The sequence below is a fragment of the Ranitomeya imitator genome, chromosome 6 (assembly GCF_032444005.1).
Source record: "Ranitomeya imitator isolate aRanImi1 chromosome 6, aRanImi1.pri, whole genome shotgun sequence".
Classification (NCBI taxonomy): domain Eukaryota; kingdom Metazoa; phylum Chordata; class Amphibia; order Anura; family Dendrobatidae; genus Ranitomeya; species Ranitomeya imitator.
Window position 1 is genome coordinate 284,532,711 of NC_091287.1, and position 25,734 is coordinate 284,558,444.

The window sequence follows — 25,734 nt, forward strand, 5'->3', positions numbered from 1 at the left end:
TCGACATTTTCCTTGCAAGACTGAAATGTTGGTCCCTTGATCAGCAGATCGTCTAGGTATGGCAAGACGACAATACCTCGGGAGTGCAGAATGGACACCACAGTCGACATGACTTTTGTGAACACCCTGGGAGCGGAAGCTAGACCGAAAGGTAATGCCGTGAACTGGAAGTGTAGATTGTTTACGGCAAACCGGAGAAATCTTTGATGGAGCGGAAAGATGGGAATATGAAGATAAGCATCCTGAATGTCTACAGAGGCCAAAAATTCTCCCTTTTCCAGAGAGGCGATGACCGACCGCAGAGACTCCATCCGAAAGTGTCGAACGCGGACAAACTTGTTTAAGAGTTTGAGATCTAGGATAGGCCTCACTGCTCCATCCTTTTTGGGCACTACAAAAAGATTGGAATAAAAGCCCTGGAATCTTTCTTCCTTTGGAACAGGAGAAATGACACCGCTGATACGGAGAGACTCTATGGAATTGAACAAGCTTTGACGAAGAGATTTGCACTTGGGAAGACGGGATGGGAAGAACCGGGGAGGAGGAAGACCGACCAGCTCTATTTTGTAACCTGAAGATATGAGCTCTGCCACCCACTGGTCGTGGATTACCTGAAGCCAGACCTGGCGAAATAAAAGTAGACGTCCGCCTACCCTTTTGGAGAAGCCCGGAAGAGGCCTCCAGTCACTTGGCCGAAAATCTTTGCGTCCTAGATCCTCTAGATCTAGAAGACTGGGGACGCATTCTTCCCCCCTGGCTGGCCGTATAAGGGGTCCGACCGTCTCGGTCCTGATTGGGCCGACCCTGCGCAGGAGAACTTGATGCTGGGGCCCATCTGACATAGCGAAAGGTTCTAAAGCGAGCCTGAAAATGGCGCTGAAAAGGCTGTCTGGCCCTCTGCTGAGGAAGGAACTTACTTTTCCCTCCTGTGGAGTCAGAAATGAGCTGATCCAGCTTTTCTCCGAACAAACGACCACTCTGATACGGCAGGGATGTAAGGGATTTCTTAGAGGTAGAATCAGCCTGCCAGGACCTTAACCAAAGGGCCCTTCTGATGGCAATAGCATTAGACGCAGCCGAGGAAGCACAATCTGCCGCATCCAGAGATGCGTTAATCAGATAGCTACCGGCCATAGCTACCTGAGACGACATTTCAGCCAATTCTGCTGACAGATTACCTTCCTGGAGAGCCTTAGATAACGAGTCAGACCAAGATATCATAGCCCTGGCAACCCAGGTTGCCGCAAAAGAAGGAAAAAGTGCTGAGCTTGAGGCCTCAAAGACGGAACGAGCCAAGCTCTCTATAAGACGATCCGTAGGATCCTTAATCGATGAGCCATTAGGGAGAGATCGTAACGTGTTAGAGGCTAAACGGGACACTGGAGGATCTACAGAAGGATTTTCTGCCCAATCACTACAAAGTTCCGAAGCAAAAGGATACCTAGCCTTCAGAGCTCTTTGCCCTGAAAAGCGTTTGTCCGGGTGCTCCCTATTGCGTCGAATCAGGTCCTCGAACTCAGGATGAGAGGAAAAAACCCTATGGGCCCGTTTAGACCGCTTAAATGAGACCTTATGATCAGAAGAAGAGACGAGCTCGTCTTCTATCCCCAAAGACTGATTGACAGCTTCAATTAGGCTGTCTACTGACTCCTGAAACCCAGGTTTATCAAAATTAAGAGACCCTTCTGACTCGTAGTCAGTCTCAACTTCACCTCTTTCTGCAGGGGAAGGAGAGCGAGATACGGAATTCCAGGATGCGGAAGCACCTGAGTGCCTGGGAGACGCTTTGCGAATCCGCTTTCCATGCGTCTGTCGAGTGAGAGCGCGCCCCCTGCAGGCCGCAGATTCCTGAGACCCCGAGGCCCTCTCTGAGACAGGCGGATTACCGGTCCCGACCGCCGGGGTCTGCAGTGATTTGATCGCTTCAGTAAGGGACGCCATGGATTGTGACAAGGACGTGACCCATTCCGGTGGAGCCACCACAGCATCTGGCTGAGGGACCGGGGCTGGAGAGACTACTGGAGGACTGGCAGGGGGGGCTCCTGGACATGTTCAGGGTCACAGGCCTCACAGAGGCGATTACTTTGGGCGTGCGGAAAAAGGGCATTACAAGATACACAACCGGTAAAAAGAACTGTGTGAGTCTTGACCTTTCTAGACATAATGATCCGTAATGCTATACCCAGGGCCAGAGACTGGGAAAAAAAGGAATGCTTCAGTCCAGCTGGAGAGAGAAGCACTTACCCCAGTCCTGTGTCCCCACGAATACCGAAATGGATCCTGACAGCACTATCTCCAAACGTGCTGCCTTATATGTCCAGCAGGCTATAGTGGGGGAGGGATCGCCAAACCAAGCCGCAGCCTAGAGCAGGCCCGAAGCCGCGGCCTAAATTTCCCCCTCAGAGGCCGGAGAAACCGGAACCGGACGTGACGCGCCGGAAGGGGCGGAGCCCCGCAGCGCGATCTGCCGCCCGGAAGACCCGGGCTCCAGGAACAGCCCCACGCCTGCCGTGAGCCAGGCAAAGCCGCAGCCTCCGGAGGAACAGCGGCGCCGATCTTCTCTACACCGCGGCGCCGCTCCGGAGCGCTGCGGCGCCGCCGACCGAATGCCGCGCCGCCGCTCCAGAGAGCCGCAGGCGCCTCAGCGCTGGACCACCGCCGATCCACAAAAAAAGGACGCCAGCCTCACCCGGAGCCGGACCACCGTACTACCCAGGGCCAGCGCAACAGGTACTCAGGAGCCCCCGCCGGACACACCACACTCAGCGAGGGGTGGAAAAAATGACGGTGCAGGCACCCAAACTTCATTATCCCAGGATAAGGAGAGGGACCGTCCTCCACCCCAGCTAACACCCCCGGCAGGGGTGTAGAAAACAGGGGGGAACCTACGGACGTCTAGGAGCACCTGTACAGCCTGGGGTCTAGATACCTCAGGGTGGTCAGGACCAAGTCCAGAGAAAAATCCCACGTAGCGGGAAAGGAAACGTGGAGCAGTATCACACGTGCTTGCCCGTTGATGATTTGGGGAGATCGGACCCTCAAAAAGGTCCGTCGCCCCCTCAATCCAAAAGTTGAAAGTCGGGTCCAAAAGAGATGTGCCTCCTTGAGACACGAAGCATAAACTGGAGTCTCTGGTAGCCAGTGTCAGGGTGTATACGTTGGAGGAGGAGCTAACTTTTTTTTTTAAGCTTACTTAGTGTCAGCCTCCTGGCAGCAGAAGCATACACCCACAGTCCTGTGTCCCCCAATGAGGCGAAGGAGAAAGTTATCTAAATTTACTCCTATTACTAAAGTAATACAAGTGTAAAAAGAACCAAATCTTTATCCATTATCTCATGCAAACATATATACCGTATATTTACAACTAACCTACAACTAATTAAGATGCTAATCACAAGATGTAAAGAGATTCCAGCAATATACGGTAATTAAAAATATATTTATTTTATTGGGAAAATCCATAAAATAACATAGAATAAAAAGCCAGGGCAAATGAGCCTCCAAAAAGCAGATATATGTTCTAGACATACACGGATATATAAGATAAATATTACATACATGCATAGAATACTGTACAAACGTTTTATCCAGTTGTGCAACAAATGCAGAAAAGTAAGAATGCTTTCATATATACTCACTGCAGAGTTCCTTCAAAAACTAGATGATGTGATGCGGTGTGAAGGCAAGGGGCGGTCATAAAAATATTGATTCGATTTAAATTTCTCATTTGTTCACTCACATTGCATGTTACTAGTTGATAAAAAATTAATCTATTAACACATCAATATTTGAAAGCATTTTGCAAACATTTTTCACACTTGCCCAAAACTTTTGCACAGTTCTATAGTGATTCAATCTCTCAGGTAGTCTAAGGTAACGTTCACAAAGGAAATGTGGTTTGGTGCAAACGTGGAGTTTTATTGCTTTCATAAAACTCCAAAAGATTCGAAACCAAAAAATAGTCTCTTCTGGGCACATGCAAAACACCTAATAAACAGTTCCAAACAGATTATCAGTGCTTTCTCCCAAAGCAAGCTTCATACACAAAAAAAGACACGATTCCACCAGTTGCGGTATCCCCTTCAGCCCGAGCTCCAGCGTCAAACAGAAGTGTTGTACTCTGGGAAAAATTCACACTGAACAGGCTGCAGCTTCCACATGGTTTTATGCAGCTCCAAGAAACAGACTGCTCAGCTTTCCTAGCTGACCCATACAATGTCCATCCAGAGAGAGACTCCGGCACATCTCTCTCTCCTCTGCAGCTCACATTTTGGCTGGTCACTCACCAGCAGCACACTCAACTCTTCTCCATTCAGCAGACTGACACGTAATGAACACAGGCCCTGGTTCTAGTACAAAAACCTAGGCAGGCGCATCTAATGAAATCCTGCAGAGCTAGGACTCGCCCCTGTCCTACCTGACTCTATATATACACATAAAATCTATATTCATTTCTGTTTCCCAACTCAGTACTTCCCACTCAAATAAGTTTCCGTGCTTTCATCTATCACTGAGAAACTCTCGGTTTCCTATTACTGAGAAATATAGGCATTACGGTTTCCCTTTTTATATCTCCTCACAGGTTACACTGTGGGTTTTTAGTAAGGTTTCATAAATCAGCTCCAAAACTGCACTTTAGAAATTTCTGCAGTATTTGTTTCTTGGTTATATGTCAGAAGCAAGCGAAAAGCACAAACTACTGTATAGTCTGCCGTATTTCTTCGTGTAAATTCCAAGGTTAGGCTGTCGGCTAGGAAAGGGAAAGCGATTAAACATATCCTAAATTCTGCAAGAGCACAAAATACAAAGAAAAAAGTGCAGATGCCAGTACCACCGGCAAATGCATTTATTTCATTGTCCTTGCAATGTGAGACAAGGACATCCTGAAATTGCATCGGTATGTATGAATAGGACTCAGAATCTGCATATAACCAGTGAGGGAAAATCCATTCTAACCCATTTGTGCTGATCTCTACATCATTCAGTTTCTTTACTTGCTAGAAAGAAATATATATTGATGAAAAAGTAATTTCTGAAATGCCAGTGCCAGCCCTCGGAATTTCTATATTAATTATGGGTGATAATTACCCAGATGGCACTGCTCGGTTGCTAACTGCATCAGTTATATAAATTTAGGCATATTTTCTTATAAAAAAAGAAAGCCTGCTCCACGAGACTGTTACATTTACAAGGAAAATAGAGAAGCGGCAGAACAGGCTTATAGGCATTGGGGACAGAGCAATACCGCCAGCAAATCCATAAAAATGCTTCATGATACTGCAGCTTTTAAGAGGCCTCGGCTACAGAAGACACACTGTCCTCAGAAATCCAAAGTTCTCCATAATGATTTACACATGCCCAGCTTTACTACAGAGCCATAAAAAGGTAGAAGATATAAGTGGGACATAAATTAAATACACAGTACCAAATAGACCCTTCGGGAATGATAGCAATCCGCCCCGTCAGAGCAGCTAATGCAGCCACTGCTGTCGTCTATTCTCAAGGCATAGAGAAATCGTAGAGCAACCAAAGAAATCAGCAACATAAGACATAATAGCAGCACAAGGTGTAACTATATGTTTCTCATATACTAAAGACTCAACATTGGAGACATAAAGGCTCGGAATGGGCACTGAGATCTGGTCTCCAGCCCACACCGCTTTATGCTGAAGGAGATATTTTAGGTTGTCCACTAATGGATAACTCCTTCTTAAATGCTATAGTGACCCAAGGTAACATTAAATACCACGTACCTCCCAGACGGGCAATGTTCCAGCTGTGTCTCCCAGAGATGGCGTCATATGACCGCTGCAGTCAGTCAATCTACAGCCTTCACCCCATCTACCATACAGAACCGTTTTGTCTCACAGAAGTGTGAACGCTGCCGCACTCAAGTGACTGCTTGAGGAGACACCGCCGACATTGCTGGAAGGCCTCCAATTCGGAAGGTGAGAGTTTTGCGGTCTTTATTTTCACCAGAGGCACATTAGCATTTAGGAAGGCACAGTCTACTGTTGGACAATCCCTTCACACACTTCCACTGGAGGTATCTGCAATGAACAGCTCCTTGCCAGCCACAAAATTCTCATGGCCATCACATAGATCAGCGTTTCCCAAACTCCAGTCCTCACGGACCCCACGGGTCATGTTTTCAGGATTTCCTTAGTATTGCTCAAGTAGTGGAAGTATCATCAAGGAATCAGGAATTGTGTCACCTGTGCAACAATATGGAAATCCAGAAAACATGACCCGTGGGGTCCGTGAGGACTGGAGTTTGGGAAACACTGACATAGATAGACCTATACAAGATTGTAGTGTGTATGTGTAGATATAGCTATGGCTTGATAAGATGGACAATGGACTGCAGAAACAGTGTTCAGTCCTCCAAAATTCAGAGCAGAATGGTGGAATTAACTGAGCACTGAATGGTGGCTACAAAGTGTAGAGTACGGTCAACTCCGCAATTAGACATGATGACTGCCCATGTGCTTAGGGGCACTTGCTTCAGACTTTACCCACCAGGTTCTTGACTTAAAGCACCACTCCGGCGTCTTTCCATTCTATATTAGGGCTGGAGTGGTATCACAAACGCATGCTCCCTGTCCATAGTAAAATACTTCTCATCCACCGCCTTCCTCTGTTCTCAGCACTGGTCCAGTCGCCGGCTGGTATGTATTTTACCATGGCAGGGAACAGGCATTAGTGAAACCATATTGATGGTGAAGTTAAAGAAAAAATGCCAGAGTGGTGTTTTAAAAAGAAATGGTAAAAAAGGCACATGATTCATTAAAGCTCTACATATTGGAAAATCACGGGACATAAAAAAGTATAATAAATTGGTAATAATAATGATAATATATTATTTATACATCAACTGCTAAAATGCCGAATTATTACTGTCTGAAAGAAAAGCAAGAACATAATAGTTATGGAGCAGAACGTAGTTGTCTTTTACCTTGTTAAAAATTCCACCACAGCGTCACCTAAGAACTCCAATCGCTCATTGTGGTTTATCCTACAGACAAAAAGCGCTCATTAGTTTTGCATGATAAAGGATCCTAAGCAGCAAGACACTGAGCTGTGGAAAGGTTTACTTTGGTTTATTGGTGCACAGATTTTCTTTATTTTTATACCTCGATACCAATCTAATGAAGAACGCTCCCGAAATCCAATGTCCAGCAGAAAGAATATCACATTGATTGCCAAACTGCAGTGTAGGAGTGCGGAATTACTGCACATCCCAGCAAGTGTGTGATGGATTCATTGTGAGCAGGATATCAGCAAAGTGGACATCTTCATGTGTCTAGTGAATGGCGGACAACACCAGAATAGGCTGCCATGCCATTCCTTCAGAAGCCATATACATGGACATTAGCTATACCAATTAGTTAACCTTTTACTCATTACTTACTATTAACCACTTAGTATACCTAAAGTTCATATCCCTTTTGAAAAATATAAATTTGGAAATAAAAGAGGACTTACTGTATATTAGAAGAAAGGCTTCGGTCAGCAGGATCTTACCATTTAATCTGAGGGCAGCATGAAGTAGGGGCTAAGAAACTGATTTCAGTAATGTATCAGTGATGTGTCACTTATTAGGCTGTGTGCTGTTTCAATACAAATCAGTGTTTTATCAACAGGAGATTATCACTGCCAAACAAGTGCCCCCATTCATCCCGGTCTACCCACGTCCCCAACACTGATTAGCACCTTACTGTCAATATACACTGTTCAGAGAAAGCTAATAATCAGGGGAGTGGCAGCTTTCTGAGCTCTGCTACATTTAAAAACTCTGATTGTGTTGCACCCCGCACACTAAGTGATATATCGTTTGAATCAGGATCTCTTTCTCTACATTACGTTGCTCTCAGATGAAACAGAAAAAAAGCTGCTGACAGATTACCTTTATTGCACTAATTTAAAACACTTTATTTGAAATATTTATTAGCCGGAGCTCCAATTTGTGCTGCATCCTGTGTACAGAATCTCCTGTAAAGTAGTAGGGCAAGGCTGCCGGTACTAAACACAAAAGTCGCTGCTCTATATAGCATGCATCACAAACCACAGAGAGGGCTGAATATTGAGATCGGAGGATAATACAGTCTTATCGAGGGAACGGACAACCATGCAAAGAAAGGCTAGGGCTTCGGTTGAATCGCAAGTGGTTTTCAGAATTGAGGAAAAACAGGTCTGTCAACACCACCCCAGAGAAAAGAAAAAAAACGCAGATGTGAACCGAGGAAACAAAAGGACTAAGTTATCAAAGTAGATGCTAGTTCATCATTTATATCATTATTTTATAACTAGCAGACATTCAATTCTTGGGTAATTGTAAGGAGATCACATACAAGGGAGGGAACACTTTAAAGAGGATATGTACAGGTCAAAAGTGACAAGTGTTTGATGTTATTTCCCTCTAGCTGCTCCCCTGAATATTCTTCTTCTTATTTTTTAATCCGAAAACAATTTCAGAGACATCAACCTTTTTTTTTTATTTTATTTTTATAGTGCCACTTTTAATGGTGCGTGGCTCACAGAGTAATTATACAGAGCAGCCTAAAAACGTGCCCCCAGAGAGTCCTGTGAGCAACAACCCCTTGGTAAAGACCATAAAAATCGGCACCCTATAAAAAAGGCCTGTATCTCTGGTACCAAATGGCAAATTAAAAAAAATAGAAGGATTAATCAGGGGATCAGTGAGAATAACATAAGAGCAAAGATTGGTCATTTTTGTCCTGGTGACCTCCTAACTAAACCATGGGGCTGCACTACAATCCGCGTGGTCCCCTTTATGGGTCGGAGCTGTCAGACACTGACCGATTTCCGTTGGGCACTATGTGGGGAGCTGTCATTTCAGTTTGTATCCTCTCTTATTCAGCCAAAAGAAAGGCGATACAAATATAGCCATTTGCTATACACTTCATGCTTTTAGGACCCACACTCGGCAGTTTGATGCAGAATTTTTTTTTTTATGGCTGATATAGCCAAGTGTGGTTTTTCTCTTTATTATAAAGTTTTATTACTTTTCCTGCACAAACAACAGGAATGAACGCAAAGTAAAAAATTAAAATACTCATAAAACATTGCTTTTTCCACATTTTGCTAAATGCGTAATAAAGTGAACCTCCTCTTACCGTGAAGGGGCCGGGTCATCCTGCCCCAGACGGGACATAATGTTTATCAGGGTATTTATTCCTGTAACCATGCAAAATAAAAAAGTTGTCGTAAATGACAGATCAAGCAGTGATAAAAATGGGAGCGGAAAGTTCACAGAGAAGCACGCTGGGAATGACTCAAATCGATAGTGTTCAGGAGCCGGCACTCATAAAAATAGAAGAGCATTTTCTCATCATATGCTTGTAAAAAAGAGATGGCTTGAAATTTATGTTCCAACTCTGCTCCTTTACTACAGTTAACACGAACAGCAATTAAATCTGTTTAATCCCATCATTTTATACAAGGCTCCTTAAAGAATATAAATTACTTGACTACAGATTCATTTGGGCAAGGGCAACAAAAGCAAAAATTATGGCAAGGCCAGATTTTCAGCAAACAATTACAAGATCAAAAGACAAAACTTTTAGTACTGCAATTAAACAATGAATGGAAATGAAAAGAAAAAGAAAAATCAATTAAAAGTAAATTCTAGGTCACCTCCTGACGAAACTGCAGAGGCGGTGAAACGCGCGTCAAGGTGTAGCCACAGACCGGTACCCTGCTACAGATATGGCCGCAGGAATGAATTCAATCAGTAATAATGTACAGCAACCTATAGAGCCATACTAGCTATGATATTTTCTTATAGCACTACTCTTGGGCAATGAACAATAGGTAGTTGTTATATGTACTGCGGATTCATTAGAGATATATATACATATATATATATATATATATATATATATATATATATATATATATATATATATATATATATATATATATATATATATCTATATATACATATACATATATATATACATACATATACATATATATATATATAGGCATGCTGACACTGAGTGGCATTTAAACATAGAGATATTAAGATATTGTTGGAGGAATTGTTTTGGTTGTATCCAGTAGGTCTCCTGCAGTATTTGCGTCGGCAGTGGTGTAATTCTACTGAAGATTCATTAGAGAAATCCACCTTCTGCCACTTTTCCAGTGTCCATCTGTTTAGCAGGCTGTGGGACTTTGCAAATGCCACACGGTTTTTTATTTGGCTTTTGTATAGTGCTGGCTTCTGGGCACTGATTCGACCATGGAGGCCATTTCGATACAGAATCCTTCAAACTGGTCTAGTTGACACAGGGACTTGAGGTGGCCAGGCCTGTTAGAGCTCTGCTGCAGTGGAAGAGGGGCTTGCTTTGGATTTTCTAACCAACAAACGTTCCTCCTGAGCAGTTGTCTTGCGGGGTCTGCCAGACCTGGGCTTGTCAAACACATCTCCAGTCTCTTCAAATCTATTTTTAATTCTTTGTACTTGACGCTGAGACACATTAAAGGTGCCAGCCACCTCTGCAGTGGATCTGGTCTTCAGCCTCTTGATAATCCAGGCTTTGGTTGCAGGGTGGATTTTTGGCATATTGTCAGAGCTCAAGTTGCAGTTCAAGTGAAGGTCTGGGGGTGCTGGATTTCATTTTATACACACACTAATTAACCGATCATTTACTGAGCACAGGTGAGGATGCAAATTAGGATTAGGTGCATTATATGACCAGGCGACAAAACGTTTGTCTTGCCAAAATCTGACCATTCTGTGTCCATTAACTGATCAATATTTCTGCGTTGATGCCAATTTATTTTCTTAACCTAAACTACATTTCGGGGGGTTTCAGCTTTCAAATGAATAATTTATACAACCAATGGATGAATTTAACGTCAGGTTATAAGCTTTTATTTACATAACATGGATAAGCGCAGGTGGAGGAGTTGGCCTGCTCCTATCAACCAAATGTACCTTTCAGGTTATCCCCCAAGTACCCTCACTTGCATTCCCTTCCTTTGAGGTCCATGCGGTCAGACTCTACATCCCCTGCTCTCTCATCAGTTCCTGGAACACTTTGCGACCTGGCTTCCTCACTTACTTTCCTGTGACATCCCCACCCTCATCATGGGTGATTTCAACATCCCCATTGCTTTTCCCCTCTCTCCATCTGCTTCTCACCTTTTATCTCTAACCTCCTCTTTTGGCCTCTCGCAGCATACTAACTCTCCAACGCATGACGACAGAAACTCCCTCGACTTGGTCTTCTCCCGGCTTTGCTCAGTGGACGATTTCACAAACTCCCCTGTTCCGCTCTCTCTGACCACAACCTTCTTTCATTCTCTATCAAGAACTGCCATCCCGCCCATGTCACCCCCAATTTCCACACTTATAGAAACATACATGCCATTAACACCCAGAAACTTGTGAAGAACTTGCAGTCCTCATTGGCCCCTATGTCCTCCATCTCATGTCCTGATTCTGAACTGAAGCATTACAATGAAACCCTGCAAAGTGCCCTGGATTAAACTGCACATCCTATACATAGAACAACTCGGCATAGACGGCGACAACCGTGGCACACACTGCAAACACGTTTCCTACAACGGTGCTCCAGGTGCACCGAACGTCTGTGGAGAAAATCTAATCTACCCGAAGATTTCATCCATTATAAGTTCATGCTTAAAACATACAATTCTGCCCTTCACCTCTCCAAACAAACCTATTTTAACACCCTCATCACCTCACTGTCCAATAACCCTAAACGTCTCTTTGACACTTTCCAGTCTCTACTCAACCCAAGAGTGCAGGCCCCAACCACAGATCTCCACGCTGACGATCTGGCCCATTACTTCAAAGAAAAAATTGACCACATCCGACATGAAATTATCTCCCAATCCCTTCATACCATGCACTGTCCTCCCTCCCCCACAGCATCTAGTTCACTCTCTAACTTCGAACCAATTACAGAAGAAGAAGTAATCAGGCTCCTTGAAACTTCTCGCCCGACCAATTGCACCAGTGACCCCATTCCATCTCCTACAGTCCCGTTCCCCAGTTGTCACCTCATTTAACAAAAGTATTCAACCTCTCTCTCTCCCGGTATCTTTCCCTCCTCATTTAAGCATGCCATCATACATCCACTACTTAAAAAACCATCCCTCGATCAAAACTGTGCCGCTAATTATAGACCTGTTCCTAATCTTCCCTTCATCTCTAAACTCCTCGAACGCCTGGTCCACTCCCGTCTTACCCGCTATCTCTCAGATAACTCTCTTCTCGACCCTCTTTAATCTGGTTTCCGCTCTTTACACTCTACTTAAACTGCCCTCACTAAAGTCTCTAATGATCTAATAACAGCTAAATCTAATGGTCACTACTCCATGCTAATTCTCTCGGATCTCTCCGCAGCATTCGATACTGTGGATCATCAGCTCCTCCTCACTATGCTCCGCTCTATCGGCCTCAAGGACACCGTTCTCTCCTGGTTCTCCTCCTATCTCTCCGATCGCTCCTTCACTGTATGTTTTGCTGGTTCCTCCTCCTCTCACCTTCCCCTTACTGTTGGGGTTCCTCAAGGATCAGTCCTAGGCCCCTCCTCTTCTCTTTGTATACTGCCCCTATTGGACAAACAATCAGTGGATTTGGTTTACAGTACCATCTCTATGCTGATGACACCCAATTATGCACTTCTTCTCCTGATCTCACGCCTGCCTTTTTAGAAAACCCCAGTGATTGTTTTACTGCTGTCTCTAACATCATGTCCTCCCTCTATCTGAAACTGAACCTGTCAAAAACTGAACTCCTCGTGTTCTCTCCCTCTACTAACCCATTTTTCCCTGACATTGCCATCTCCGTGTGTGGTTCCACCATTACTCCCAAGCAACATGCCCGCTGCCTTGGGGTCATATTTGATTCCGAGCTTTCCTTCACCCCCCACATCCGATCATTGGCTCGCTCTTCTTATCTGCATCTCAAAAACATTTCTAGAATTCGCCTTTTTCTTACTTTCCACTCTGCAAAAACTCTTACTGTTTCACTCATTTATTCTCGTCTGGACTATTGTAACTCTCTCCTAAACGGCCTCCCTCTTTCCAAACTCTCCTTGCTCCAATCTGTCCTGAATGCGGCTGCCAGTATTATATTCCTCACCAACCGTTACACCTATGCCTCTACCCTGTGCCAGTCATTACACTGGTTACCCATCCACTCCAGAATCCAGTACAAAACTACTACCCTCATTCACAAAGCGCTCCATGTCTCAGCCTACCACCCTACCCATGCTCTCCGTTCTGCGAATGACCTGAGGTTAGCATCCTCAATAATCAGAACCTCCCACTCTCGTCTCCAAGACTTTTCTCGTGCTTTGCAATTTCTTTGGAATGCACTACTCAGGTTAATACGATTAATCCCAAAACCCCACAGTTTTAAATGTGCCCTAAAAACACATTTGTTCAGACTGGCCTACTGCCTCAACGCATTAACCTAACTATCCCTGTGTGGCCCATTCATATAAGGTAAACCAAAATCAGGTTCCTCGCATCATGTTCTCATACAATTTATGCAGTTAATAGCCCTCTGTGTCTGTACTGTTACATACTTAGGCTGTTAACTGGTTCATGCAGCTTTACATGAACACTCGATCCTTACACTATGGCTGGTCCGAACAACAAATCAATTGTTCATTCACCTCGTGTCCCCCTTTTCCGCTGTAGAATATGTTGGCGCTATATAAATAAAATTATTATTATTATTATTATTATAAGTGACAACTTCTGTCAGGGAGTGTATATATATTTAAATATTTTTTTTCTTTTCATATCAGAGATGTCTATAACCTTTAACTAGGTGTTTACTAGACGCCTACTCCTCAAGTGCCAGCGATCTCCAAGTGCCATAAGGGAGCTGGAGCGGTTGGATGCTTTTTTTTTTTTTTTTTACTTAAAAGCTGCAACGCGAAACGCGTGTCAAGGGGCTGCTGGGCAAGATGCGGGAGCTACCACTGATCATGGGTAAGCAGGAGTGATTTAGTGCAGCATTGGTATTGGACATTGTTCCTCTGTGATATGGAAAGCTGCATATAATGGTTACTGATCTGGGCCTGCCCCCTTTGGGTACAGACTGTCTCCACCCATTCCCTGGCTTACCTTCATGTCCATATTCTCCTCTTGTGTTAACATTATAGTGTTTATTAGACATTATGTCTGCATCTGTATGTGATTATTTAATAAATGTTTTCTATTTTATTATGATTTGTGGGACATTATATCTACTCCACTTTTTTGTTTGCAATATTTCTGGGAGTTGTCTGCTTTTTGCATCTATATTGATAGTCTACTCTGGGAGAGAGATATTTTCCTTCTCTCGGCCACAATATTACATTGTGCTTGATGATTATTGTTCTAAAGGTTATTTGAAATATCTGAATTAGCTCTTGGATCTTCATATATGAAAAAACCTGAAAAAGTGTATAACCAGGAGAAGGGGTCAATGTGCTTCTGAGCCTCTATGCAAAAACGGATTTCAAACAAATATTCCTATTATATATAAACCTGATAAACAGAATGTAAACACTACGGTATATTAAAATACATTTGCACTCACCCTTTTTCCGCATGTGCATGTAGTGAACTTTTCGATCTCCATATTTTGGCTGCCTAATTCCACAGTTGGAAAGAGAGTTTCGGGCGTGATCAGGGTTCATCCCAAAATTCAAATGGTGACTCGGATGTGTCATGGCCAGCTGTAAAAAATAAGGGAATAGGACACTGTTCAAAAGAGAAAATCATAAGAACTTGTCACCAAAAGTAATAAACAAATAACATGAAAATAACTTGTGGCATCTCGGGTTAACCAGATAACCCAGCACTGATGCTCTAGAGGCACTCGCAGAATTTTCTTTTTTTTTTCAGGCCGAAGATCCTTTTTAAATGGGAAAAAATGCACAATATAATCAGATGAATGACATTTAACACTATTCACTTAGGTGTCATCAATGCTGTGCGGTCGGTAGAGGCCATATTCACTTCTTTTTTTAAAGGACATCTTGGCTGACAAACTAGCAAAATTATGTATAATGAGATTATAAAATGATTCCAACACTCTTAAAAAAAACCCAACATGTAACCAAAAACGGAGAAAAAAAATAGAAAATGCAAGGCTTGCACCTACAGGGATGGGCGAGACTGCGGCTCCTTCCACACTCATGTTTAGTAGAACATGAAGGCATTATACAGACATTTACATATACTGAAAAAGAGCGGAGATGGAGAGACAGAAAATATACAGTATACTGAATTCATGAGCATGTGGAGTCAGGAGCCTGTCAACAAAGTATGGAGCAGCTAGTTGGGGAGCGCTAATGACTTCGCTGCAGCAGTAGTTAGGAAATTATGCTTGTTTGGCAGATTGGAGGTGTTTGTAAAAATAAACTCAGCAATGCCGCCCAGACTTAGCTCGCAGAGCTTAATATACAAGGTAAAACAGTCAGGGGCTTTACTTTGATCTTCGGTTTCATGTACAGAGGGGGAACGAGACTCAGGTCTACAGTATTATAAACTATTAAAACTCTAGGCTGCAGCTATTCCTCAAATAAATATTCAACGTGGCCCAAATTGATGTTCCTCCTGCAGCATGGATCCGTGCCTCTCGCAGCAGCTGGCAATCCAGCTTTCGCCTACACCAATGACCCTCGCACTATTTCAGGACACTCTTCACATGCAGGCTTAGTCGCCAGAATATTTTTTGTTCTTCTTCAAGTTCATAATTGTCTTATTATAAGTGATTTTATTTAATTAGGAAACATCTTAGCGGTCTACTGTTTTGTTTTTCTCTTTTGCAATGCAAATTACAGTGAATAGGACCCAGATATCAGTAATACAAACATGCAGACCTAATTAAAGGATAGTATGTTATTTTAGGTCAACTGAACAGCGCAATAACATTTTGTACCATTTAGTTATCTGGGTCTTAGCTAATATTTTGTTATGAGGCTTAGATACACCGGCAGGTAAATGCTAAGTGCCTATTCTGTCCGGCACCGATCTATGCCGGCTCGGTGCCTTCACGGGCCTCTGTTGCTTCATTTGACCTAACGTCAGCAGAGTAGCTTTTCCTCTTCCGCTCTATCGACAGGGCATCACTGCCGACATCATGGTGGTTAACAGCCAGCTCCCCACAGTTGTGAAGCAGAAGCAGAGATGCCCCGTCAACAGAGTAGAGCAGAAAAGATGAAGCTGCTTTGTGGACGTGAGGTCAACGTAGGCCGCGGAAGCGGGCTGTGACCCTAAGAGCCAGCATATATCGACGCATGGCAGGACAAGGAGTTGGTGGTTCGCAACTACCTGCCTGTAAGATCTTAGCCCTATGGCAAAAAATAAGGAAAGTCCCAGATATGCCATTTAATTGTAGTCATGAGCAAATCTGTTGAAATGAGACTGAGCCAATCTGTACGACTTTGGCCAGGAAAGTCGATTTGCATCAAATTTATTTGCGGCAAATCGAATGTTCTTTGTTATGCTCGGAGGTCTCTCCACACCACGGGGCATAATACATGCAAGTAGAAAAAGTGACAAATACATATACTCAAGTCACATGTCCAGTCAGGATACCACTCCCAACAACTTAAGGTGATGTTTAGACATTTTTAGACCTAGTCAGTGTGCAGAGGTCAAAGATATTGGGACACGGTTAAGAAAAGGGACTACGATGAAGCCCAGAAAAAGAGTATGGACTGGAGAGAGGCTGCGAGGCTAAAAAATTCAGGGCAGAAGTAACTAATTTAAAAAATATATTTTATGCTTTTCCCCCCGTCATGTAGGACTGGTCAAAATGGCAGACAATCACAATTTTGCTGAATTTGTGTAAAGCAAATCACCCAAAATTTTGATCTGCAGCAATGCAGGAATTTGGGGAATTTCTAAATAAATTTGAGCTGAAGACTAAATGTGGAATTGTGCTTTCATTTCAGATGAGGGGGCCATTGGGAGGGAAGGGTTGGTGTTACTGTGCGGACGCAATAAAGGGCAATGGAGGACATTACGGAACTATTTGCAAAATGTGAAAGGGGGCATGCGGGGACATTATGTGGAGAGGCATTGTGCGGGCGATTTGGAAATGAGGTTTCGAGGTGATATTTTGGAGGGGCACTGTGGGAGGTACAACAAGGAGAGAGAAAGCGTGGGGGGAAATATGGAGAAGGGCAGTGTGGGGGGTATTTTGTGCAGAAACACACTGAGGGGCAATCATATATTCAGGGGTGCAGCATAGGAGATATTTTATCTCTGGGGCAGTAAAATTGTACTTTTTTTTTTTTTAATGGCACCTTGTTGGGAAGTGAAGTCTGCAGAGACGAGCTTTGGTACCTGGATGTAAATGTTTATTTGTGATATGGACTATGTCTAATCTGTTCTGTGACTCCTGTGTGGTTTACAGACTGATGACAACTCCTTCCTTACCACGGTTAAGGACACACTGGCACATTGCAATTGATCGCTGTACTAATTTTGGTGCTGCATGTATTGATGGTCGTCCTGCCGCAGCATTCATGTACTGACAGCGTTTCTGGTGCCACATTCATGTACTGGTGGTGTTTCTGGTGCCACATTCATGTACTGACAGTGGCTCTGGTGCCGCATTCATACACGGACAGTGGTCCTGGAACTGCATTCATGCACGGACAGTGGTTCTGGCGCTACATTCATGCACGGACAGTGGTTCTGGCGCTACATTCATGCACGGACAGTGGTTCTGGCGCTACATTCATGCACGGACAGCGGTTCTGACGCTGCATTCGTGCATGGACAGCGATTCTGGAGCTGCATTCATGTGTGGACAGTGGTTCTGGCACTGCATTCACGCACGGACAGTGGTTCTGGTGCCACATTCATGTACCGACATCGGGTCTGATGCCGTATTCATTAATTGAAGGTGGTTCTGATGCTGCATTTATGTGTTGACCAAGGTTTTGATGCTGCATTCATGTACTGACAATGGTTCTGGTGCTACACTCATGTACTAGTGGTGGTTCTGGTGTCAAATTCATGTGCAGATGGTGGTTCTGATCTTGCACACTTGTAGTAATCCATAACGTGCTTAATTGCCATGTTAAAACTTAAAAATCTTCACAATTTAGAGATTTGAGATTATGTGGAGGATTTCACAAGTTTCTGATTCAAAACTCAGTGTAAGGTAATGTGTTCACACTGATTTTTTTGGAACACAGACTCTCCAAATCCTCCTAAAATACTCAAAACTTGGTTCTGGTAATATATTAATGTATTGATTGTGGTTTTGGTGATGCCTTCATGTTAGAACCACTTTAAATATTTTTTGCTGCCCTAGGGATTGGTTTCATATGGCATTGTGCCACTTGGACAGAAAAATAGTGTGCACCCGATTTAAAATCTGAAATAAATAGTTTGAAGAGCTGGACTAGAGCTAGGGTTACAGTTCTGGTGATATACTTTTTTTTATAATATTTTCCACTGTAAATGCAGCTCCTACAGAAGAAAGAGGATGATTTACAATCATATGTTTTACTGTCCTAAAATATCCAAGATAAATAATTAGGTAACTTTGCAATAGCTCCTAATTAAATATTTTCTATCAATTTGTTTCTACAGCTTATATGTAGACTATGGGGCCAATTGATCAAAGTGTTTATGGCACAAAACTGGCGAAAAACACTTTGTAAATTTTGCAACTTTTGGTATTTTATCCTAAAAATGGGGAGAAGTCCAATCAACTCCTCGTGCCTGTTCTTGAAAAGGTGGGCTACATTTGAAAAACAATTAAGGCTGCAAAATGCTATAAGACAATAGTAATGTATCCATTTTCAGTGTTATGAAATGCTTCTAAGATTTATACATTTAAAGGGGTATTCCCATGTCCGAGATCATACAACAATATGTAGTAGGTGTAATAATAATATTAGCAAACACGTAAAAATAGAAATGTAGTATAGTTCTTCTGATTCACGCTTACGCCATGTGCAGGGATTTGCAATAGCTTAGGTATTCATAGTTACGACCACTAACAGCTAATTGTCACTATGAGTGGTCATAACCATGGATACCTTAGCTACTGCAATGCCCTGCACATGGGGTAAGCAACATACCCAATTAGAAGAATTATGCTACATTTCTATTTGGAGGTATTTGCTAATATTATTATTACATCTACTATTTATCGGGCTAGGCTCTTGGAGATGGGAATACCCATTTAACTTAAATTTGAAGATCCAGAATTTATGTTCCAAATCCAAGGTTCCTTGTCTACCTGACTCATCAATCTAATGGTGGCTTTTTTGGAGGTCATGGGATGTGGCTGCTCTGAAAGCAGCAGATTTTTCCCCTTTAGATAATAGAGGTCTTCGAATTATATTTCTGACTTTTCAGAAATTTAAAGACGACTGAATATGGTAGATAAATGGAGTAAAAGCCTAAACAGTGGCACTATTATGATGTTTGTCCAGATAAACACAGTCTATTGGGAACAAACTTTATGGTAAAGCTCCAATGTTAAGAAACAATTGGGAGAAGGTCACTGCTTTTTCCACAATGGTAGAAGTCTGACTATGCAGGTGTCATACTTCCTATAATGTACTGTATGTGCTGGCGATGAATCTGCTGATCTTTTCCCTTTACATGATGACAAATAGCAAAGTTTTAGCTTCATCTGCTTTCCTATGGCAGCCCTAATTACAAGGGAAACTACCGTAGTTATGCAGAATAATAAAGTTACAATGTCCCCGAAGGTCACCTTTCATTGTAAGAAGATACAATCTACTATTGTCATACTATTAAAAGGTAAAATCTGAAAAAAATAAGCCATTGAAACTAACGTCAACATTGCTCAAATAAGGAATTTACAGGGAAAAATACCCTTGGCCTAAAGTTACAAATGATCTATAACCCGCCAACTCTATTTACAATATTAAACATCTGTAAAATAGAAATGATATCGGAAAAAATTAGACATTGAATAACATTTACTGTCCTAGGAGTTAGGGTTTACATGAAGAACGCCGATGGAAAGGTTGCATATTCTGTGCATACTTTCCATACCTGCTCGGAGCCTCCTACAGCAGGAAGGGTTATCTTTTACAATATGGGAATGAAAGGTAACTATGGAATAAAGGCGCTCGGCTGCCATAGAATCTCCCCATGGACAAGGCACTTTCCTTATCGCCTGCAGCTGGATCTGCCCAGAACTCCTCTCGCTTGCTATATGTTATTATTGGCATTCTAGCTTCATTTTTCCTTTGAAGAAAAGCTGTAAAAAAAGTTACTTCTGTTATTGTGAAATATTTGCATCCTAGCAATACATTTGCATCCCATACGGTGATTGTTGCACCACAGCTCACAGAGCGCGGGGGTGAGCTTGTCATGACAAATCAACGTCTGAGCGTTCACGGAGGATTCTCATGTTGTACCAGCCAGGCCAAAAGAGATCGTCCGGAAAGCTAGAGATGCTTCTGACAATTGCACTACATAGAAACCCCTGGCCTGCCTCTGATGAGGAGAAAACACTGGTGGTATAAAGCCATGGGAATTTATGTTAATGGGGTCGTCCCACTATCCATACCCGACACCATCATCTGTAGGTGAGAAGTGTATGATTGCTGAGGTCCAATTTCTCTTGACTCTATATATTTATTATTTAGCTTAGTTTGACCTTATTAATTAAAAATAAGAGGGCTTTTCAAATACTTGTGCTTCCCCAACCTTTTCCCTCCATACTGTACCCGCTGACTTTAGTGCCACTGCATGGGAATCACTTTGGTACATTTTCGGTTTTCAGTTTGGATAAACTGTTTTCTATGCTGTCGATTTTCCAGTTCTCAATGCTCAGCTCTGTATAACCCCGCCCACACCACTGACAGCTCTGTACACCATCCATAGGCAGATATCTGCCAATCAGTGGTGGGGGCGTGGTCAGACTACACGGCAGCAGGCAAAGTAGTCATCTACTGATAATCTCCGGCTGATAAAACGATTTTCTCTAATCTAAAGCAAGCAGCTCAATAAGTGACACATCAATGGAATCAGGATGTCTGTCTCTACATTATGATCCTCTCGGAATAACTAGTAAAATTCTGGTGACAGATTCCCTTGATGAAACACTCAGCTCATTGCTTTCATTATTATGTTAATTTCCATTTTAAACATCCGCTATGTATCAGGCGATCCCAAAGATCAGTATCCTGCGTGACATTTATTCAGGGATAAGCATGTACTGTGCCATTTTCTGAAGCACTATATAACCTGAATCAAGTGTTGCTGGCTCATGTCCTTCATGGGGTATTTAATACGTTTTCACCAGCTGGATTCCATTAATAATACAATATTACGTAAAGGACTTGGCATAGTGCAGAATTCTGCAGGTGGCTAGAGGATTCTAGGGAGGTCACAGGAATACTTGGAGACTAGAAAATTTAATAATTTAAACCTATTATTCAATGCAGGAATTCTAAAGTTTTTTCCGCCAAAACTTTTCTCTGAGATTTTCACATCGTTTTAACAGCAGTTCAAGATTTCGAAAAACAGAAGACAAAATGCCAACCTAAACAGCGATAAACTTACTATACCAATTCTATCAGGACAATAGAAATAATTGTGAAAAATTGGGCTGCTGTGTGTACATGGCATTGGCTTCACGCTGACACCATGAAGGTGGTAGAAACTAAATGTTCTAGGAAATAAATTACTTGACATTTACTATTAATAAGGAATTCACAAATATGTATATATTACGGGCCATGTACAGATCGCAGGTCGACTGAGGAACTAACAGGCTCATATATGGGGTTCTAGAGTTAGCCGGTGGCTCAGTGGATAGCACAGCAGCCTTGCAGCGCTGGGGTCCTGGGTTCAAATCCCACTAAGGACAACATCTGCAAAGAGTTTGTATGTTCTCTCCGTGTTTGCATGGGTTTCCTCCGGGTTCTCCGGTTTCCTCCCAGATTACAAAGACATACTGATAGGGAATCTAGATTGTGAGCCGCATCAGGGACAGCGATGATAATGTGTGTAAAGCGCCGAGGAATATGTTATCGCTATATAAAAATAAAGATTATTATTATAAGCCAGCACAGGACTTAGCAATTTTCCTTTCAGGTTTCACTGTACATTAAATAATTTTAGCCTTTTTTGCAGTCTCACTTTTTTCTTAGTTTTGTTGCATCTATTCTCTCTTTTCTTATTTTATATTTATTTTTTAGTGATTAGTAACATAGTAACATAGTAACATTGTTAGTAAGGCCGAAAAAAGACATTTGTCCATCCAGTTCAGCCTATATTCCATCATAATAAATCATAATAAATACCCAGATCTACGTCCTTCTACAGAACCTAATAATTGTATGATACAATATTGTTCTGCTCCAGGAAGACATCCAGGCCTCTCTTGAACCCCTCGACTGAGTTCGCCATCACCACCTCCTCAGGCAAACAATTCCAGATTCTCACTGCCCTAACAGTAAAGAATCCTCTTCTATGTTGGTGGAAAAACCTTCTCTCCTCCAGACGCAAAGAATGCCCCCTTGTGCCCGTCACCTTCCTTGGTATAAACAGATCCTCAGCGAGATATTTGTATTGTCCCCTTATATACTTATGCATGGTTATTAGATCGCCCCTCAGTCGTCTTTTTTCTAGACTAAATAATCCTAATTTCGCTAATCTATCTGGGTATTGTAGTTCTCCCATCCCCTTTATTAATTTTGTTGCCCTCCTTTGTACTCTCTCTAGTTCCATTATATCCTTCCTGAGCACCGGTGCCCAAAACTGGACACAGTACTCCATGTGCGGTCTAACTAGGGATTTGTACAGAGGCAGTATAATGCTCTCATCATGTGTATCCAGACCTCTTTTAATGCACCCCATGATCCTGTTTGCCTTGGCAGCTGCTGCCTGGCACTGGCTGCTCCAGGTAAGTTTATCATTAACTAGGATCCCCAAGTCCTTCTCCCTGTCAGATTTACCCAGTGGTTTCCCGTTCAGTGTGTAATGGTAGATCCAAGAGTTTATAATGGCTAGCACTCAACTGAGGTGAAGGTGACGGTGCTAGTGAAGGGAACCAAAAGTTCCAAAGTCACGGAATATATAGATCACTGCACACGTACAAGGAAATTGGATGCTTTCAAGTGAAAATTTATTTATAGTGGTTCAAGCGACTGGTAAATTTTGACGTTTCGGCCAATACATAGCCTTGGTCACAACGTCGCTGCAAAAAACATAAAGATACAACTGTTTACAATATGGTATTCACAAAGGACAATGAAAACATGTTCTGTACACTATTTACAATAAAAACACTAAAGGGCATGGATGGTAATCATGTACAGAGAAATGACTCTGTAAGACTAAGTGACGAAGTATGCTAAATTGTGATGCATCATTACCCAGGGTTGTATATAAAACAAAAGGATCAGAAGAAGGGAATCCATCTTGGATACGGATGGATACGCATAGAATAGTGCATGCTCAAAAAAACGAATATATTGAAGATTCATATATAGGGCAGAAGGTGGCCCCTAGAGTCTAGACGTCTAAATGGATCACATTCATTCATAGATAAAGCAAAAGAGAGTGGCCCACCTAATATGCAGAGATTAAGTTTCAATACAGGGTTTTGTAAGTGTGATACTGGCAACTGGTTATGTCCTAGTGGAAAATGAAATAAGTGTAACTGTTCGCTCGGTATATGTTGAAGTATAAAGAAATATCTCTCTCTCTAGTTCCATTATATCCTTCCTGAGCACCGGTGCCCAAAACTGGACACAGTACTCCATGTGCGGTCTAACTAGGGATTTGTACAGAGGCAGCATAATGCTCTCATCATGTGTATCCAGACCTCTTTTAATGCACCCCATGATCCTGTTTGCCTTGGCAGCTGCTGCCTGGCACTGGCTGCTCCAGGTAAGTTTATCATTAACTAGGATCCCCAAGTCCTTCTCCCTGTCAGATTTACCCAGTGGTTTCCCATTCAGTGTGTAATGGTGACATTGATTCCTTCTTCCCATGTGTATAACCTTACATTTATCATTGTTAAACCTCATCTGCCACCTTTCAGCCCAAGTTTCCAACTTATCCAGATCCATCTGTAGCAGAATACTATCTTCTCTTGTATCAACTGCTTTACATAGTTTTGTATCATCTGCAAATATCGATATTTTACTGTGTAAACCTTCTACCAGATCATTAATGAATATGTTGAAGAGAACAGGTCCCAATACTGACCCCTGCGGTACCCCACTGGTCACAGCGACCCAGTTAGAGACTATACCATTTATAACCACCCTCTGCTTTCTATCACTAAGCCAGTTACTAACCCATTTACACACATTTTCCCCCAGACCAAGCATTCTCATTTTGTGTACCAACCTCTTGTGCGGCACGGTATCAAACGCTTTGGAAAAATCGAGATATACCACGTCCAATGACTCACCGTGGTCCAGCCTGTAGCTTACCTCTTCATAAAAACTGATTAGATTGGTTTGACAGGAGCGATTTCTCATAAACCCATGCTGATATGGAGTTAAACAGTTATTCTCATTGAGATAATCCAGAATAACATCCCTCAGAAACCCTTCAAATATTTTACCAACAATAGAGGTTAGACTTACTGGCCTATAATTTCCAGGTTCACTTTTAGAGCCCTTTTTGAATATTGGCACCACATTTGCTATGCGCCAGTCCTGCGGAACAGACCCTGTCGCTATAGAGTCACTAAAAATAAGAAATAATGGTTTATCTATTACATTACTTAGTTCTCTTAGTACTCGTGGGTGCATGCCATCCGGACCCGGAGATTTATCTATTTTAATCTTATTTAGCCGGTTTCGCACCTCTTCTTGGGTTAGATTGGTGACCCTTAATATAGGGTTTTCATTGTTTCTTGAGATTTCACCTAGCATTTCATTTTCCACCGTGAATACCGTGGAGAAGAAGGTGTTTAATATGTTAGCTTTTTCCTCGTCATCTACAACCATTCTTTCCTCACTATTTTTCAAGGGGCCTACATTTTCAGTTTTTATTCTTTTACTATTGATATAGTTGAAGAACAGTTTGGGATTAGTTTTACTCTCCTTAGCAATGTGCTTCTCTGTTTCCTTTTTGGCAGCTTTAATTAGTTTTTTAGATAAAGTATTTTTCTCCCTATAGTTTTTTAGAGCTTCAATGGTGCCATCCTGCTTTAGTAGTGCAAATGCTTTCTTTTTACTGTTAATTGCCTGTCTTACTTCTTTGTTTAGCCACATTGGGTTTTTCCTATTTCTAGTCCTTTTATTCCCACAAGGTATAAACCGCTTACACTGCCTATTTAGGATGTTCTTAAACATTTCCCATTTATTATCTGTATTCTCATTTCTGAGGATATTGTCCCAGTCTACCAGATTAAGGGCATCTCTAAGCTGTTCAAACTTTGCCTTCCTAAAGTTCAATGTTTTTGTGACTCCCTGACAAGTCCCCCTAGTGAAAGACAGGTGAAACTGCACAATATTGTGGTCGCTATTTCCTAAATGCCCAACCACCTGCAGATTTGTTATTCTGTCAGGTCTATTAGATAGTATTAGGTCTAAAAGTGCTGCTCCTCTGGTTGGATTCTGCACCAATTGTGAAAGATAATTTTTCTTAGTTATTAGCAGAAACCTGTTGCCTTTATGGGTTTCACAGGTTTCTGTTTCCCAGTTAATATCCGGGTAGTTAAAGTCCCCCATAACCAGGACCTCATTATGGGTTGCAGCT

At 42.4% G+C, this 25,734-nt stretch overlaps 1 protein-coding gene across 1 annotated transcript in view; it reads right to left on the minus strand.

Moving 5' to 3' along the window:
* Window positions 1-25,734, minus strand: part of DROSHA (drosha ribonuclease III) — a 300,535-nt gene that overhangs the window by 102,163 nt on the left and 172,638 nt on the right. Inside the window, exons 18-20 of the mRNA XM_069730615.1 lie at window positions 14,594-14,732; window positions 9,138-9,198; window positions 6,956-7,015 (exon numbers count right to left, since the gene is read on the minus strand). Of these exons, the coding sequence (XP_069586716.1) occupies window positions 6,956-7,015; window positions 9,138-9,198; window positions 14,594-14,732 (260 nt within the window). The remainder of the gene's footprint in view (window positions 1-6,955; window positions 7,016-9,137; window positions 9,199-14,593; window positions 14,733-25,734) is intronic.